This window comes from Elephas maximus, chromosome 4 (assembly GCF_024166365.1).
Source record: "Elephas maximus indicus isolate mEleMax1 chromosome 4, mEleMax1 primary haplotype, whole genome shotgun sequence".
NCBI lineage: Eukaryota > Metazoa > Chordata > Mammalia > Proboscidea > Elephantidae > Elephas > Elephas maximus.
Window position 1 is genome coordinate 53,909,733 of NC_064822.1, and position 19,200 is coordinate 53,928,932.

General features: G+C 40.0%; 1 protein-coding gene and 1 pseudogene across 2 annotated transcripts in view; one reads left to right on the forward strand and one right to left on the reverse strand.

Annotated features, from left to right (window-relative positions):
• The window catches only part of LOC126074663 (prostaglandin-E(2) 9-reductase-like), a 51,382-nt gene extending 36,452 nt beyond the window's left edge, over positions 1-14,930 (forward strand). For both annotated transcript variants that reach the window (XM_049881480.1, XM_049881481.1), the window contains 2 exons: positions 12,750-12,832; positions 14,888-14,930. In XM_049881480.1, the coding sequence (XP_049737437.1) occupies positions 12,750-12,832; positions 14,888-14,930 (126 nt within the window). The remainder of the gene's footprint in view (positions 1-12,749; positions 12,833-14,887) is intronic.
• Positions 8,575-9,054, reverse strand: LOC126074665 (ADP-ribosylation factor-like protein 2-binding protein; annotated as a pseudogene).
• Positions 14,931-19,200: the final 4,270 nt, after the last annotated feature.

The window sequence follows — 19,200 nt, forward strand, 5'->3', positions numbered from 1 at the left end:
TCTTTTTTGATTCAATATTATCATCTTTTATATAATGATGTCTCTGTTTCCCTGTTTTGAGTGTTTTTGCTTCAGTTTATTTTTGTGATTTCCTTATCTGGATTGATATCTTGTTGGTCTGTCCTGTGTTCTAGTCTTAGGTTGTTATCTGATGTTACTGATTTTCTAACCGGAGGACTCCTTTAGTATTTCTTGTAATTTTCGTTTGATTTTTGCAAAGTCCTAAACTTCTGTTTTTCTGGAAATATCCTAATTTTGCCATCATATTTGAGAGACAGTTTTCCTGGATATATAATTCTTGGCTGGCAATTTTTTTCCTTCAAGGCTGTATGTATGTCATCCCATAGTCTTCTTACCTGCACGTTTAATGCTGAGTAGTGTGAGTTTAGTCTTATTGACTCTCCTTTGTAGGTGAGTTTTTGTTTATCCCTAGCTGCTGATAAAATTCTCTGTCTTTGGTTTTGGCAAGTTTGATTATATCTTTGTGAATTTCTTTTGAAATCTACCTTGTGTGGGGTTCAATGAGCGTATTAGATAGATATCTTCTCATCTTTCACGATATCAGGGAAGTTTTCTGCCAACCGACCTCCAACAATTTTCTCTGTGTTTTTTGTTATCCTCCACTGTTCTGGTACTCCAATCATTCATAGGTTATTTCTCTTGATATAATTGATATACTCCCACATAATTCTTAGGGTTTCTTCATTTTTTAAAATTCTTTTATCTAACTTTTTCTCAAATATTTTGGTGTCAAATGCTTTATCTTCAATCTCACTAATTCTAATTTCCATTGCCTCAGTTCTACTCCTCTAACTTTCTATTGTGTTGTCTAATCTGAAAATTTATTGAATTTTCTGAATTTCTGTTTGCTGTCTCTCTATGGATTCTTGCAGCATATTAAATTTGTCATTATGCCCTTCTCTAATCTTCTTAAGTTCTTGTAATGCTATGTCTATGTATTTCTTGGCTTCTCCTATGTTTTGCCCGATCTGCTTCCTGATCCCTTGAACAGTTCTGTATATTAATGTTTTGTATTCTACCTTTGGTAGTTCCAGGAAGTTCTTTTCATCTGGAATATTTCTTGATTTTTTGTTTCGGACGCTTGCTGAAGTCATCATGGTCTACTTCTTTATGTGATTTGATATTGACTTTGGTCTCTGAGCCATCAATAAGTTGCTGTATTTATTTATTTTATGTTTGCTTACTGTGTCCTAGCCTTTGGTTTTGTTTTATTTTGATATGCCCAAATAGGCTGCTCAAGTGAGCTAGTTAGATCATTGATACCTTTGAAGTTTTGACATCTTGTCACCAGGTGGTTAGAGCTGTTACTAAGTATATGAGCTCATGAGTCTGTTTACTTTTCTTGTATGGATTCAGCTAAAGTGTCTAGGCATTTGGTCACCAAGTGTGTGGTGCAGGCTCTCACCTAGATGAACAGTGGTGATTGATGTAGGCACAGGTATCTGGCTGCAGTAGAGGGTCATACACTGAGCAAGACAGGGGACTGACAATCACCCGTGAGTGTCCATGAGAAAACCATATCCATGTTCTCTGGAGTGCCTTGGTGGCTGGGTTTTACAGCCGGACTATGGGCACCCAGTGCTGTTGGCTGTAAGGGCTGGGAGGCACCACTTATCCTTGGACCCCTGTCGAGGGTGGCTAGGTGGCGTGGGTGAAGCCACCAGTCCTCAGGCATCTGATGTGGGTAGGTGAGGACCCTGCTTAATTAGGCAGAGTGGTGTCAAATGTTACAAACCTACCTCTCCACCATACAGCTAAAACAGTTGAAGTTAGACTTCAGGTATATACCCTGTTGTACTGTGCTAATGAGGGCATAAGCTGTTAAAATGGGCCCACACAGGTCTATGCAAAGGTGAAAGGCATTCAAAGCCTGTGTACCGCTTATTCCTATGCCTAGGCAAAGGAGCTGTTTCTTCCTGAGTTCCCATCTTAGGGGAGCCAGTAGATTATTTTCTCCACATTTGTTAATTTGTTCCCTGTCCAAGGCTAAGGGAATGGCACAGAGAACTTGAGAGGTCCTACTTCCAGCCCAGGGAAAATAGCTATCACTTAGGCTGGCTCTGGACCAGGTCCGAGTGGGCAGGGTCAGTTAAATGGGAGAGAGTTTTTTCCAAAGGGGTGTTTTTAGTCCGTGCGGTAGATTAGATGCAAGTACTTACCTTTTGTGGAGAGCACCATTTTTCGCTGATTCTGGAGACATGAGTGAACTCTCTGCAGCTCAGTCTCTCCTGAAGTGGAAAACCCATCCTGAATGCCACCACTTTTCTCACCGTGCTTGTGCCAGTGGAATTGGCCTGCAGGGTGCTGGTTCACTCCGGGTCAGGTCTGGCAACTCCTTGCTGCTGCTGAACCATCTCTCCCTCCCCCTGCCGCTCGGTCTAGTTCCTCAACTTTGCCTTTGGTGTTCAGGGCTCCTAAATTGTCATATGTAATTGTTTCACTTGTGTTTTCTGGTCTTTGTTGTAAGAAGGACCACCAGAAGCATCTGACTACTCCCCTGTCTTGGCCCTGCTTCCTGTTTTTTCATATTCTAAGTGTTAATTGATGGAATTAGGAATCCAAACATATCAATTAAATTTACAAAAATATCGTATATTTAAAGAAAATTACCTCTAGATTCCTCTGCATCCTCTACATAAATATCCCAATCATCTTTGAATAATAGCTCCTTTGTTTCTACTCCAATTTCTTTTAAGATCTTCTAATTGTCTTTATAGTTCTGCAGTTTCTAGAAATGGTTAATAATGTTTTTGTCATTTTGTTTGGCCTTATATTCATTAAGCTCTTGAATATTTTGATGGGTGTTTTTAATACCTTATAGACCGTCTAAAGTTATTTTGGAATGTTTCCTCTCTACCATTCAATCTCTCTCCACTTTCTGTAATTCTGAATAGACATGAGCTAGAACCTTACACTCTACCCTCTATGTCTCTGAGCCTCTTTTATTTTCCATCCGTTGGTTTATTTTTATGATATTTTGGATAAATTCTTCAGCTCTATATTCCAGTTGACTAACTTCTCTTCCTCTGTGTCTAATATATTATTTTTTAAATAATATTTTATTGTATATAAGGTGGAAGTATACACAGCAAATTAGATTCCCATTTAACAATTTTTACACAGATTACTCACTTATATTGGAGAGATTTTCACAATGTGTCATTGTCATTCATTCTGCTCTGGTGTACCATTTCCAGTACTCTAGTTTCCCTGTCCCCTTATGGTTCTCATCTTTGCTTTAAAGTAACTTTTGACCATGTGATCTCCTATAGATATTTTCAAAAACAGCTCATTACTTATGGGTGGTATTCTTTATTTTATAACCCAGTTATTTAGCTAAAAGGTGACCTCAAGGGATAATTTCAGTTTAAAATTTAAAGAGTATCTCAGGGTTATAGTCTTGGGGAGTCTTTTAGTCTCAATTGGTCCGGTAAGTCTGGACTTTTGAAGAACTTGAGTTCTTTTCCATATTCTCTCCCCTTCTATCAGGATCCTGCTATTCTGGCCCTGATCATAACTGTCGGTAGTGGTAGCCAGCAAACATCGATTTCTGGTCACAGCTTAGATGAGGCCATGGTTTATACAGGCTATTAGGCCTATAGACTAGTTATTTCTATGAGTCTTTAGTTTCCTTCTCTTTTGTTCCATATAAGTAGAGACCAATAGATGTAACTTAGGTGGTTGCTTACTAGCTTTTCAGACCCAAGACAATACTCACCATGTTGGGGTGTAGAACAAACACTCTCTAACTTGTATTATGCCAATTAACTAAGCTAACCCACGAGACTATGGTCCTAAGGCTTCAAACTGAGAAAACTAATTTTATGAAGTGTTTGGTTATATCTAAGGAGTATCCATAACTGTGCCCTCTATGTAGTTTATCATATACATGAATATACATTCATGCACACACACCTGTATCTACATATGCCCATAGATATGTCTATCTGTGCACACATACATATGCACTCACATATTCACGCTCATACATGTATATGCCTATATACATATTTGTGTAACCACACTCATATATTTTGGTTGTTGTTGGTGTTGTTGCAAAAACATATTTGTCATATCCTTTACCAAAAACATCCTTTTCTCTTGTGCACTTCAGTGACATCATTTATCTTTGTCAAGCTGTGTGCACATCACCCACATTTGATGCTATCTTTACCATCACCAAAAATAACAAGTGTCTACTGTCTTGAGAGTGCTTCCTGTTATCCCCTTCTCCACTCATCCCTGGTAACCACCAATGAGCATTGGTCTCTTTCTCTCTCTCTATATATATCTATCCTTGACTTCTTCTAAAAAGTAATTATACCACATTTGCCTTTGTGATTGGCTTATATCAATCAGCATAATGTCCTCCATATTCATCTATGATATAAGATATAAGAGGACGCATCATTATTCTTTATGGCTGTGTAGTATTCCATTGTATGTATGTACCACATTTTGTTTATCCATTGTTGGGCAGTTAGGTTATTTCCACCTTTTTGCTATTGTGAATACTGCTGTGTTGAACATATGTGTGCATATGTTTGTCCTTGTCTCTTTTATTAGATCTTTGGAGAATATACCTAGGAGTGGGATTGCTGCATCATAAAGCATTTCTATTTCTACCTTTTTGAGAAAGAGCCATACCATTTTCCATAGTGATTGTGTCATTTTACAATTGAACCAGCAGTGGTTAAGGGTTTCAGTCCCCCAAATCTCTGCCAGCATTTGTTGTTCTATTTATCTGTTTTAATGGTGGCATTTTTGCAGGGTTGAGATGATTTCTCATTGTAGTTTTGATTTGAATCTCTCTAAGGGTTAATGATTATGAATTTCTTTTTATGAGTTTGCAGGTCACTTCTAATATAGTAATAAAGCTGTCTTTAGTGTTTTTAATATCAAATTTTATGTATAAAAATTTTGTATAATTTTAAAAATAATTTTCTTAATCATTATATAGTTTTGTGTGTGACTATTTCTTAAATATAGCATCACAGTTATTTTACAGTCTACAAATGCCAGTATTAATAATCCTAGTGGGTTTATTTTGCTGTTGCTTATAGATTCTCATTTATGATGACTTATTTCCATACATGTTTAGCTAGTTTTACCTGTGAGCTCCTCATTTTCTTCTTAATTTTGTTTGTGGTGCCCTTTGATGCCATAGATGAATGTATGATTCTCCAGGACCCAGAGAGAGTTACGTCAGGCTCCTACAGACACCACCTGTCTTAGGCTGTGTTCTCTAGAGGAACCCAGTGAAGCATATACATGTCAATACATAGAGAGAAATTCATTTCAAGGAAATAGCTCATGCAGTTGTGGAGGCTGGCAAGTCCCAAATCCTGCATAAACAGCAGGCTGGAGGCTTCTCCTGACTCTTGTGGTCGCAGGGGCTGTCGAACCAAAATCTACAGGTCAGGAGGTAGGCTGCTGGCTCACAGGGCTGCAGGAGCTGGTAAATCCAAAATCAGGTGGCTGGCTCTGGCTCATGTCCCAAGAACCAGAGGTCAGAGGATGGTAAGTCAGATGTAGGATCCAGTGTGCTTTGCCAGAAAATCTATATATATTGGTTGCAGGCCACACCCTCAAGGAAACTCCTCTTTCAACTGATTGGCTGCTCAAATAAGATCACAAAATAGAGGGTGATTATATAATCTGCCAAACTACTGAGAATCATGGCCTAGCCAAGTTGACAAGTAAACTTAACCATTAACAGTGAACACCCCCCACCTGTCAACTTGGCACCTGTACACATCACCTTAAACCTTAAAAAATCTCTAAAGCAAGACAGTTATAAAGTCATACTTGTGCCTAATATGTTACCACCAACATGCATATGTCCAGAAACTCACTAGCCCTGTTTATATCTTATAATAAATAATGGAATAAGGAAGGGAACTAAACGAATATATATACATAGATATGTTGTTGTTGGTAGCTGCCGTCGTATTGGTTCCTACTCATAGGAACCCTATGTGCAATAGAACAAAACACCTCCCATTCCTGGGCATCCTCACAATTGTTCTATGCTTGAGCCCATTGTTATAGCCACTGTGTCAATCCATCATCTTGAGGGTCTTCCTTTTTTTCACTCACCCTCTACATTACCAAGTGATAGATAGATAGATAGATAGATAGATAGATAGATAGATAGATAGATAGATAGATAGATAGATAGATAGATAGATAGATAGATAGATAGATAGATAGATAGATAGATAGATAGATAGATAGATAGATAGACAGACAGATAGGTAGACAGATAGATAGGTAGATTTTTTAGGCAGATTTTTTAGGTAGATTTAGATAGATTTAGATGATAGCCTGAGATAGCCTGAGATAGCGATAAAGATACAGATAGAGATAAAGATAGAAATAGAGGTAGAGATAGATAGGTATGTATGCACACACACAGACATATGTGTGTGTGTATATTACCCATTGCCATCGAGTCGATTCCGACACAGAGTGGCCCTATAGGACAGGGTAGAACTGTGCTATAGGGTTTTCAAGGAGTGGCTGGTGGATTCGAACTGCCAACCTTTTGGTTATCAGCCAAGTTCTTAACCACTGTGTCACCAGGGCTCCGTGTATACACACACACACACACACACAAGTATAAGAAAAAAAGGAAGAAATACTAAAAATTATTATAGTCCTTGTTTCTTTAACTGCTCATGTGGTTGTAGCTGGTATTTAGAAGTACCTTCTTAAAACAATTTTTTTTTTCTTTTGCCACCATTCCATATTTCTTTTGCCACCATTCCATATTTCTTTTGCCCTCAGCAAGTACCTCAGTTGGTTGTGGTTCTTTGCCTGGCAGGATGACCTAAACATTCATTCCAGAAGAGTCTATGCACTTAGTAGTCATGTCAGAATGTATTTTTCCATTGATATTAATCGCAGAGCACGGTACTAAGAGGTGTCCTAAGGGATATCCTGTATTCCAAACATATCCTTCATTACCTCCATTAGGTAATATCAATCCGATTTTCCCATGGTCATCAGGATCAATCACACCAGGCAATACATTAACTCCCTTCTTTGCCTGTTGATGCAGAAACATGAGGAGCCTAAAGTGGCCAGATGGCATGCTTAACTTCCAGTTCAATGGAATCAGTGTTGTGTTTCCAGGTGGGAGCATTTCTCCCTTTGGAAGCAAGACTCCTAGACCCATGAAGCATAGAGTCACAGAGACAGAAAGCAAAAATTTTGTGAGTGGGTCACTAGGGGTAATAATAGTGCGTGGTACCACTCCCATTTCCAACCCCTAGTCCCTGGACTCATGACTCCTGGCTACAGGAGAAACAACACCACATATTGGACACTGATTTAGAGCATATACAGCCACCTGGAGAACATTGCCCCAACCCTGCAAGACATTGCCACCTATCTGGTGCTGAAATGGTGTTTTTTTTTTTTTAAACAGATTCTTATTTTTATTAAAAAAAATCAAATGTAGACATTGGATATTAAACTACTGTTTTTTCTTTCTAGAGATGGGATGTACATGTTTTCTGGTTGGAAATGTTACAGCAAGCATTGGACTAACCCAGAGCCAAACATGACCATTAAAGCCATTTGCTACCTCCCACTCATGCTGAGCTAGGCCAGGACTTAACATGCTATATTAAAAGGATACATGTAGTCTACTTCTTGCATAGCATACATTCATTGGTGCCCAGGAAAATAGGAACAGCAATGCAGAATCCATTTTTGCCTTCATAGCACTAACAGCTAATAAGCATAGCATATAATACTTTGATCTTAAGTGGATAATCATGGACTCTCCGAGAGTAGATCCACTAATTGAGCCTGATTATTCATCTACAAAAATATTTTTCCAAAATAATGCTTAAAAGGAGCTTAGAAATGATAGTGGGACTACACCAGGACTAGCAGAAGAGAATGACAAAAGGAGTACAAATACAAGACTGGGAGGTGATTTTCACATGTAGCTTTAGGTAAAGGACAGTTTCTCAGTTCAATCCCAGGCCAAGACTAGCTGTGGTAATACCAGCTTCAGAAATTTCAAGACAGTTAATTGGTTTGAATAACAGCCTACATACAAGCTTCCAAACAGTCAAAAACCCATAGAGCTGGTCCACTGAGGCTGCAGGACTGAAAATGGACCCAAGTCAGAGAGCTGTGTGTATACAAATTCCTGCAAAGCTAGCTGGAACAAAGCGGGTTTATGATGATGGGTTTGCTTTACATTGTTGACACACCAACTGTTGTAAGGAAAGGAGCATCCAGGTGGGATACTGGACATGGTCTTGATCCAGAGGGGTCTGACTCAGAATACCTGAGAGGTGTCTACTCTGGAAGGAGCAGTACGGTTACTGAATATAAAAAGGTGTTTCAGGAGAAAGGTCCCAGGAGGGTCAAATAATGTTCTTGTTGACCCATCAATACTTAACATTAATGAAGAGCAGCAGAAGACAGCAACAGAGTCAGTCTTTCCAAGATAAATTCTCCTGTCATCATTACCCTCTCCCAGTCTTTTGGGCTGGTGTTGTCCACCAGGATCCCATAGCCTGGAAGTACAAACTAGTGCTGCAGGTTGTTCTGGGAAGCTGGCCTAGAAGATGATTTGAACAACAAAGTCACCACTAAACCACTGCTTAAATCTAGTCCCCAGCTTTCTTAGTCCAGAAACATTTCTTTAAAAGCCAGAAAATCCATAAATGTGAGCAGTATGTCGAATATGTCACCAGCCACTTCCTCTTTATGGTGCTGTAATGTTGTTGTGAAAGCTGACATGTTAAATCCAGGGATCTGCCCCAGCAGTTCTTCTTCGATATACTTTTCTACCAAAGAACTATATTCATTAAAAATAGGCATGTAGGTGAGTTTATTCTCTTCTGTGTCTTCTAACTCCTGGTAGTATTTGTCCATGAAATTTCTCTGTAGTAAGTAGAACTCGTCATCCATGATAATGTCCTCTAAATATCCAACCACAGCATCAAATTCTGCACCAGAGGCAGAAGAAATGGGCAACAGGGAGCTCTCTTCCTCTAAGACATTCATCATCACTGCTGCAGCTACTGCCTTGGACTAGCTAGCCTGTTGGTCTCCCACCCCACTGGCAGCCTGGGCCCAGCCTCCACTCCACTTCACACTGCTCCAACTGGCATCAAGTGCACAGTGGACAGCCTGGAGGAGACCCTACCACTGAGGCCTCAGGCTACTTGGGCTGTGGCCACACACCAGCGGGGCCTTCATGCCCATCCAGGCCACTCTGTGTGCTCCTCCCTGTAATTGTGTCTTTAGAAGACCACTACATTGTTCTACCAACCAGCTGATTCAGGATAATGGAGAATGTAGTGAGACTGGTGAATTCCATGAACAAGGGCCAATTGCTGAACTTCATTTGCTGTGAAGTGAGTTCCTTGATTCAAAGCAATGCTGTGTGGGAATGATGGTGGGGCATAAGGCATTCTGTAAGTCCACAGTTGGTAATTTTGGCAGAAGCACTGCATGCAGGAAAGGCGTTTCCATATCCAGAGTAAATGTCTATTCCAGTAAGAACAAAATGCTGCCCTTTCTGTGATGGAAGCCATCTAGTGTAATCAACCTGCCACCAGGTTGCTGGATGATTGCCTTTAGCAGTAGTGTCATATCAGGGACTCAGTGTTGGCCTGTGCTGCTGGTAGATTGGGCACTCAGTAGTGACTGCAGCCAGTTGGCCTTGGTGAGTGAAGTCCATGTTACTGAGCCCCATGCATAACCTCCATCCCTTCCATCATGACCACTTCTTTCATGATCTCATTGGGCAATGAGAAGATTGGCTGGAAGAAGAGGCTGACTGGTACCCCCAGAATATATCATATTATACACTTGATTAATAAAATCCCCCTCTGCTGAGGCTACTCTTTGGTGAGTGTAATGGATTGAATTGTGTCCTCCAAAAATGAGTGTCACCTTGGTTAGTCCATGATTCCCAGTATTGTGTGAATGTCCACCATTTCATCATCTGATGTGATTTTCTTATATGTTGTAAATCCTACCTTTATCCTGTTAATGAGGTGGGATTAGAGGCAGTTATGTTAATGAGGCAGAACTCAACCACAAGATTAAGTTGTATCTTGAGTCAATCTCTTTTGAGATATAAAAGACAGAATCCAGCAGAGAGACAGGTGGACCTCCTATCGCCAAAAATGAAGAACCCTGAGGGAAGCCAGGAGAATGGGGTGTCCTTTGGCTCAGGGTCTCTGGGCTGAGGAGCTCCTAGACCAGGGGGAGATTGATGACAATGACCTTCCCCCAGAGCCAACAGAGAAAGTCTTCCCCTGGAGCTAGCACCCTGAATTTAGACTTTCTATTCTCCTAGACTGTGAGAAAATAAATTTCTGTTCCTTAAAGCCATCCACTTGCGATGTTACTGTTATAGCAGCACTAGATAACTAGGACAGTGAACATTCACATGAGACGCAAACATTTTCACTTCTTTGCCCCATTCAGAGAGGTATATCCACATGGCTCTTCCCCACACCTCCTTGTCAACAATTTCCCAATCATGCTTCTTCCAAGTCCATGACCATCCAGCCAAACCACAGCGCAGGAATCAGTATACAATTGCACATCTGGCTACCTGTCCTTCCAAGCAAAATGACAACCAAGTACACTGCTGGCAGTTCTGCCTACTGGGGGGATTCCCCTTCACCACTGTCCTTCAGGAACGCCCAAGGAAGGGTCTACAGAGCTGGCACTGTCCACTTTTGAGTGGTGCCTGCGTATCTTGCAGAACCATTTATAAACCAGGCATAAGAATTCTCTTCCTCAGTCAACTAATCATAAGGAACTCCTCATGAGGCCTTAGGTGCAGAGAGGGAGAAGGAAGGTAATATGACAGGGCTGGAGATGATGAAGCTTTCATCCACTTCCTCATGCCACGTATTTGTGCTTTCAGGTCTTGCTTGAGCCTGATCTCCTATATACTACCTCATTTAGTGATGGAATGCTGAGGTGGACATAAGATTTTATGACTCTGTGGGTCAAACAACATTTAGTTCATGACGGATAGTTCAGGTCATGTAGATGGTTAAGATTATGTGTCAGCTTGGCTGGTCTGTGATTCTCAGTGATTCTGCCCATATGATGTAATCATCATCTGTAATGTTATCTGTTGTGAGCAAGTAACGAGTTGGAAGGGGAGTTTTGAGAGGGGTGCCTGCATCCAATATATATATAAATGTTCCAGCAAAGTTCACCCTCTCTGGATCCTACATCCAACTCATCATTCTCTGGCCTCCATTTCTTGGGACCTGAGGCAGCAGCCTGCCATCTGATCTGCAGATTTTGGGTTTACCAGCCATTATAGCATTGTGAGTTATGAGAAGCCTCCAACCTGCCACTGACCCACATATTTGGGACTCGCTAGCCTCCACAACTGTGTGAGCCATTTCCTTGAAATAAATCTCTCTGTTACATATATATACAGTTCACCGTTTTTTCTCCTCCACAGAATCGAGCCTAAGACAGGCCACATGGTGACTTGATGGTCCATGGTTAAGCATTCAGTCTCTACTGTGGCTCAGAACAAGATGTCTTAGTCATCTAGTGCTGCCATAAAAGAAATACCACAAGTGGATGCCTTTAACAAAAAGAAATTTATTTTCTCACAGTCTAGTCGGTCAGGAGTCCAAATTCAGGGGGTCAGCCCCAGGGGAAGGCTTTCTCTCTCTTTTGGCTCTAGAGGAAGGTCCTTGTCCTCCATCTTCTCCTGGTTGAGGAGCTTCTCAGGTGCAGGGACCCTGGGTTCAAAGGCCGCACTCTGCTCCTGGTGCTGCTTTCTTGGTGGTATGAGGTCCCCAACTCTCTACTTGCTTCCCTTTCCTTTTACTTCTTGAGAGATAAAAGTGGTGCAGGCCACACCCCAGAGAAACTCCCTTTATATTGGATCAGGGAGGTGACCTGAGTAAGGGTGGTGTCACAATCCCACCCTAATCCTCTTAACATAAAATTATAATCACAGAATGAAGGACAACCATACAATTTTTGGGGGGACACAATTCATGATAATAAGACAAAAGCTATTTCTCAAAAGGAGAGTAGTTATCTGCAGAAGATGGCAGAGCTCTGCTCTAAAATTAGTGATTCACTAATAGGGGACTGCCCCGACACATCAGGAACTATTGGATCAGCCAGATCCTATGGCCCGCTTGGCAGAGCACCTTGCATAGCAGCCTGACCATGTGGCAGATCCTTCTGTTCTTCAGGGCCCCACTCAAAATTAGCAGCTTTTTGAATCACTTGATAAATAGGCTGGAGTAGCACACCCAAATAAGGGATAAATTGTCTCCAAAATGCAGAGACTCACCAGGCATTGTGCCTCCTTTTCTGTTGTATGTAACAACTTATTCTTCACTTGAGAAGGAGTACCTTGACTTGCCCCACAGCACTGGACCCCTAGAAATTTCACTGAGTTGGAAGGCACCTGATATTTTTTCAGATTAATTTCCCACCATCTAGCATGCAAATATCTTACCAATAAGTCTAGAGTCATTGACACTTCTTCTCACTAGGCTAGTATAAATGAAATCTTTTCTTCTCTTTTAGTTTTTAACTGGTGTTTGTTAGTATTAGGAAAATGCAGTGGCTTTAGTTCATTGATTTTTGTACCCAGCCATATGGTTGGTTATACTGATGATTTACCTGGACTTTCCAAGACTGGGAATTATATAATCTAAAAGTAATTTAAAAATTTTTTTCTCTCTTGATAGGTTTTTGAATTCCAGTTGACTTCAGAAGACATGAGACTCCTCGATGGCCTAAACCGCAATGTTCGCTATGTTACTGCTGAATTGTAAGTATTGTTCCCTGAATAGTCAATATTGTTGGTAAAGATATTTGCTTCAATTAATTTTCAGCTGAGGAAAGTAGGAGAGCTGTTAAAATTTACGTCAATACCAGAAAGATAGTGGCCAGTTTCAGGAGACATGAGCTTACCCAAAACTCTCAGGCTGGGCTTACTCTAAAGTTTCTTTCATTGAATCAGCAAAATGCTTTGAGGACATCTTGAACATTCACCCACACTCTGCTCTCTTCACTCTGTATACTTTCCACAGAAACCCAACATCATTGATGATTTTACCTCTTCCATGTAGGCTCATGGTGGTGTAGTGATTATGAGCTATGGCTGCTAACCAAAAGCTTGGCTCTTTGAATCTCAGGTGCTCCTTGGAAACCCTGTGGAGCAGTTCTACTCTGTTGTATAGGGTTGCTATGAGTCGGAATCTACTCTATGGCACTGGTTTTCGTTTTTGTTTTGTTTTTCGTATGCCTCTCACCTCTACAACAAACTACTTTACATAAACTTCAGATATTAGAGATATCACTTAATGAAATGTGTCCAAAACGGTTTTTGTCGTTTTGTTTCCCCAAACCTGCTCAGTTCCTCAAGCCTGCTCAATCAAAGGCATCTCCAGAAACCCTCTGTTCCAATCCAGAGGTTTCCATCACCTCCATTAGACCATGTAAATTTTAGGTCTTAATAGTTTTCAAATTTGTGCCCACCATTTCACCCAGTGTTTGTTCAGGACCCAAATCCTAAACATATGTCCTCAAAGAATGGCCTTTGGATAAGAACCCATGACTTTGATTTCTGAAATATGGAACTGTCAATGAAAAGGATGAAGAAGGTTAAGAGAACGGAGATTAAAACCAAAGAAAGAGTGTGGAAGCAAAACCTCAATGTTGGAGATCATTTTTAGCCAACAAAATTCTTTACTGTTCCTACATGCCATAAATTATAGGACTCTGAGAAAGGGCATTAACTCCAAATGAGAGAAAGCCAGGGAGTGTTTCCCTCTGTTGTAGGGATTTTCAGTCATAATAGGAATAATGTGATCATGTGTGAAAAGGGACTAGCACAATGACACAACATTAGTACTCAAAAATGAGTAGGTATATTATTAGGACTGGTAATATTTATTTGACTCGTAATATTTATTTGTATTAAGGTACTGAAAATTAGGGGAAAAAAATGCCAAAGAAAGTGGGAAGCAATCAGTAATTCTAATCATTAATTAAATATTTTAATTATAATTAATCATTTTCTATCACTTTATACTTTCTGTTGTTATTATACAGAGAGGTCTCACTATGTAGGAAGCTCCTTGGAGATGGTACCATACGTTCTATATGTCATTGTACCCATTTCTGAATAATGCAATAGGTGACATGTGGTAGGAAATGAATGAATTAGTGAAGTAGAGTAAAATTGCTATCAACAATCTGTATCGCTCTAAAATTTTTATTAGTGTTAAGCATAAACCTGGACTTACCCCTGTTCCAAACAAGGGAGAATCAGTTTCTGCGTTTCCTGAGAATTCAAACGAAAACACACGGGACATCTCTTTGTTGATTAAAAAAAAAACCCACTGCCGCGGAGTCAGTTCCGACTCATAGTGACCCTATGTAGCAAAAAACAAAAACCAAAGCCATTGCCCGCCAGTCAATTCTGACTCATAGCAACCCTCCAGGACAGAGTATAACTGCCCCGTAGAGTTTCCAAAGAGTGCCTAGTGAATTCGAACTGCCAACTTTTTGGTTAGCAGCCTAACTCTTAACCACTATACCACCAGTGTCCCGTGTAGCTAAGGGAGGGCAATATATTTGTAGATTTCTATCTGTGTGTTAAGTTCCAAGCATGGGAATATAATTTTAATTGTTTAATTATTTATTATTTTCTAAAAACACTTACAATAAAGTCATGCTTATGAAGGTGTGAAAGGCAGACTTTACAAGCAGCCAGGAAATAAAGTGTTTAACTTTCATACTAATGCCAGCTTCTTAGAAACCTCTGATGTTATTGAAAGAGTCTTTCAGTCTATGTTATATATTTTCTTTTTCATTCTAGTGGTATTGGCCATCCTAATTATCCATTTTCTGAAGAATATTAAAGAGAAGGCTTTTGTAGAGACTCCTTTCAGAAGCTCCTGCATGTGGATAGGATGCAAGAAATGTCTCAGTTGCTGGGGATGAGAGGCACACCTCTGGTTGAATCCACGCTGCTTAGCAATACACACTCAGGTAGAGTTGTGTTCGTAGTTCATCAAGGAAAGGCACTAAATTCTTGTCTTTTTGTGAAAAAAGAATAAAAAAAAATTCCCCCCTAAAGATTCTTATCAATTCTGGTCTCCATTGCTTACATACTTTATTTCCTTGTCTCTTTGAGGCCAAAAACTCTGATTGGCCTAGAGGTTTGGAGGCAGTGAGAGAAAGTTGAAAACTATTTTATAGACATTCCTGAGATGGTCCTGAGGGAGGAATTTTCAGCTTCTAGAAAAGTAATAATGGGCAGGTATGTGTCAGTCAGTGATTCCTTTGTTAACACTTTGAGGTCCAGGAAAACTCACTGCATATAGCTGGAAAGGTGAGGCACATATCAAAATAACGATCAACAACACAGGGGCTCCCACTGAGTGGTGCAGAGGATCAGAGCTCCAGGAAACTGAGAACAAGAGATTACTGTCGCAGAGTTGGCTAGGGAGGCGAGAAAGGAACCAGCCAGCTTGGATGGTTAGAACTCACGAGTGCAGGATAACAAAGAAACCACTGACAGATTGAATTCCCTGAACATTTAACACTGTTATTTCTTAAATTATCTTAGGCTGTGAGAAATACTATTAATTTGATATATTTGACTGTCTGATACAAAACACAAAATGGTCCTAAGCATTTCAATATTGTACATAAAATGAATAATAAAATAGCTAATACAGTTAGTAAATCCAATTCTCTTATATTTTCAAGCATCCTTTAAGAGCAGTGTATGCAAAATAGCATAATGCTAACAAAATTTATTAAGAGGAACACATTTCACAAAAATGTACATTTATCTTCCATAACTTTAGGGTGCAAATTTAATCATCTAATCATTAAGAACTGAATTTTTATGTCAGACACTTTGTTGAAAACTTGGGACAATGTCCTTAGAGACACTCACTTGTTCAGGACCGGGATATACTTCTCAATACTTAAGGTTGTAACTGTTACTTCTTCTCATGATCACAATTGTCTGTCACATCACCTGGGCTTTCTAAGGCCATTGGACGTTGTTTTAGTCAATTAAAACCCATCTTTAGTTGCTCCCCTGGGAAAGATCCAGATGCATGAGTTGAGGTCTAATTAAAGCAGAAAAGAGATAAGGAGAAGATGTAAGATTCAAGAGGCTATCCTGTCAGACAAATTCAGAACTGATCACAAAATAGGCCCAAATATTTAGGATTCACTCTTATATAACTGTTTTCACTATTCAGTCTCTTTTCTTTGTGCAGGGCTGTCACTCTTAGCTCTTCTGCCTCTATTACCCTTCTTCATGAGCACCTATTTCTGCTCCACAGTGTAAAGCTCAATCAGGCCAATTCAGGCTTAGCCAGCCCAGTTAGTTAATTGAGTCACTTCAGGCTTAAAATTGGCTATGTTCAAGAAATTTCCATCCCTCCCCCCCAAATATATATATAGATGCAGAGGTACCTGCATGCTCCTTCACTGCTTCCCATGCTTTTCTCTTTTTTTGGCCATGTGACTGTGGACAGGATGCCAGCTCTATTTTTCTTTTTTTTCCCCCCTTACAAGTAAATTTTGTGTTCACCTCAATACCCACAGAAACTTTTGCATCTTTTCCCAACTTTTTATTTTGAAATATTTCAAATTTTTCAGAACGTTGAAAGCAGACTGATATGAATGGCCATATACTCTTCGCTTTGATTTACCCTTGTAAATATGTTGCTATATTTTTTCTCTCCATTTTCCTGATAAGCCACCAGAAAATGAGTTACAAAATCACACTTTGCCTCTATATGCTTCAGAATCTCCCTAGAGCAAAGACATAACCACAATACCATTATGACACTGAAGAATACAATAGTATCACCTAGGCTATAGTCCTCTTGTCAGTGTCTCCAGTTGCTGTAAAAATGTTTGTCTTAGTTTGGGTTCTCCCAGAAGCACACCCAGAGATGAAAATTTAAGTGAAGTAGTTTATTCAAGAGATAATAACAGAAAACACCAGAAAAGGGATAAGGAAGTAAGACAGAAATAAGAAGGAAACTAATAAAGAGAGCATTAACAGGAAAGATACCACTCAGACAACCAATATAATTGCACTGGGAATTATAGGAAACTTCACAGAACATCCACCTCCTCAACCTGATGTCTGTGCTCTTCAAGGTTGCTGTATGTATAGATGACTGTTTCTTAATCAAGTAAAATTATATTTGTTCCAGAGAAAATTTCACTGATATTCTTTTAAACAATTAGCTATGAACCTTCGTTTGTTGCATGAGGATAAAACATCACCATTATCCATGACTCGTTATTCTCCCTAATGAAAACTTGTTGTTAGGTGCCTGTTTTTAGTTATCTAGTGCGGCTAGAGCTATGGCTGCTAACCAAAGGGTCAGCAGTTTGAATCTGCTCCTTGGAAACTCTATGGGGCAGTTCTACTCTGTCCTATAGGGTCACTATGAGTCAGAATCAACTTGACGGCACTGGGTTTTTAGTGCTGCTATAACAGGAATACCACAAGTGGATGGCTTTAACAAACAGAAATTTATTCTCTCACAGTTTAGGAGGCTAGAAGTCCAAATTCAGGGTGCCAGCTCCAGTGGAAGACTTTCATTCTCTGTTGGCTCTGGGCAAAGGTCCTTGTCATCAATCTTCCCTTAGTCTAGGAGCTTCTCAGAACAGAGATCCCAGTCCAAAGGTTATGTTCCCCTCCTGGTTCTTCATTCTTGGTGGTATGAGGTCCCCTTGTCTCTCTGCTAGCTTCTTTCTATTGTATCTTAGAAGAGGTTGACCAAAAATACAACCTAATCCTGTAAATTAAGTCCTGCCTCATTAATATAACTGCCTCTAATCCTGCCTCATTAACATCATAGAGGCAGGTTTTACAACACATAGGATAATCACAGCAGATGGCAAAATGGTGGACAATCACACAATACTGGGAATCATGGCCTAGCCAAATTGACACACATTTTGGGGAGACACAATTCCGTCTATAACAGTGCCATCAAGCTGGCTCTGATTCACGGTGACCTTATGAGTATCAGAATGCAGTGTAGCACAGCCCTGTACCATATTCATGATTGTTGCTATATTTGAGTCCATTGATTTGAGTATTGTGTCATTCCATCTCACTGATGATTCTCTCCTTTTTGCTGACACTCTGCCAACCATGATGTCCTTTTCTAGTGATTGGCCTATTCTGATGATACGTTTAAAGTAAGTAAGCCAAAGTTTCACCATCCTTGCTTCTAAGAAGCATTCTGATTGTATTTATTCTAAAAATCCTCTCTTCACTCTTTGGAAGTCCATGGTATATTCAATACTTTTTGCCAACACCACAGTGCAAATGAAGAGTCGGGGAGTATTTATCAAAGTTTGCTACTGTTTTGGGTTAATTGTTTTTCCCCCAAAAATGATACGTTAACATCCTAACTCCACGACCAGTGGATGTGACATTATTTGGAAATATGGTCATTGTAGATGTAATTAGTTCAGGTGATGTCACTGTGGTGTGCACTTATCTCTTTATGAGTGGTGTCCTTAGAAAAGGAAGAGAAGAGAAACAGACACAGAGGCACAGAGAGAAGACAGCTATGTGACAGCAAGGCAGACTTTGGTGGGGTGCTGTCACAAGCCTAGCAACACTTGAGGCTACCAAAAACTGCAATACACAAGGAAGTCACTGCCCTTAGAGCCTTCAGAGACAGCATGGTCCTGCCAACAGCCTGAATTCAGATTTCCAGCCTCCAGAACTGTCAGAGAATGAATTTCTTGTTTTAAGTGCTCAGTTTCTAGTAATTTGTTAGGAAATTGCTCCAAAACAAATAGAGTAGCCTAATGCCATCTTAAGGATGCCTGGCGGTGCAATGGTTAAGCATTCGGCAGGTAACCGAAAGGCAGATGATCTAAATCCAACCAGAGGCTCCACAGGAGAAAGACTTGGTGATCAGCTCCCATAAAAATTACAACCTAGAAAACCCAATAGGGTAGTTCTACTCCTCTCTCGTGGTGTCCTTGTGAATTGAAATCGACTCAACAACACATAATAACAAAACCAATAACAATGCCATCTTAATCTGGAAGACATGCATTCACCTACCTGGCACAGACCTAAATGACTTGAAAACTTAAGTGACTTTAAACCTCTTTTGAAGCAGA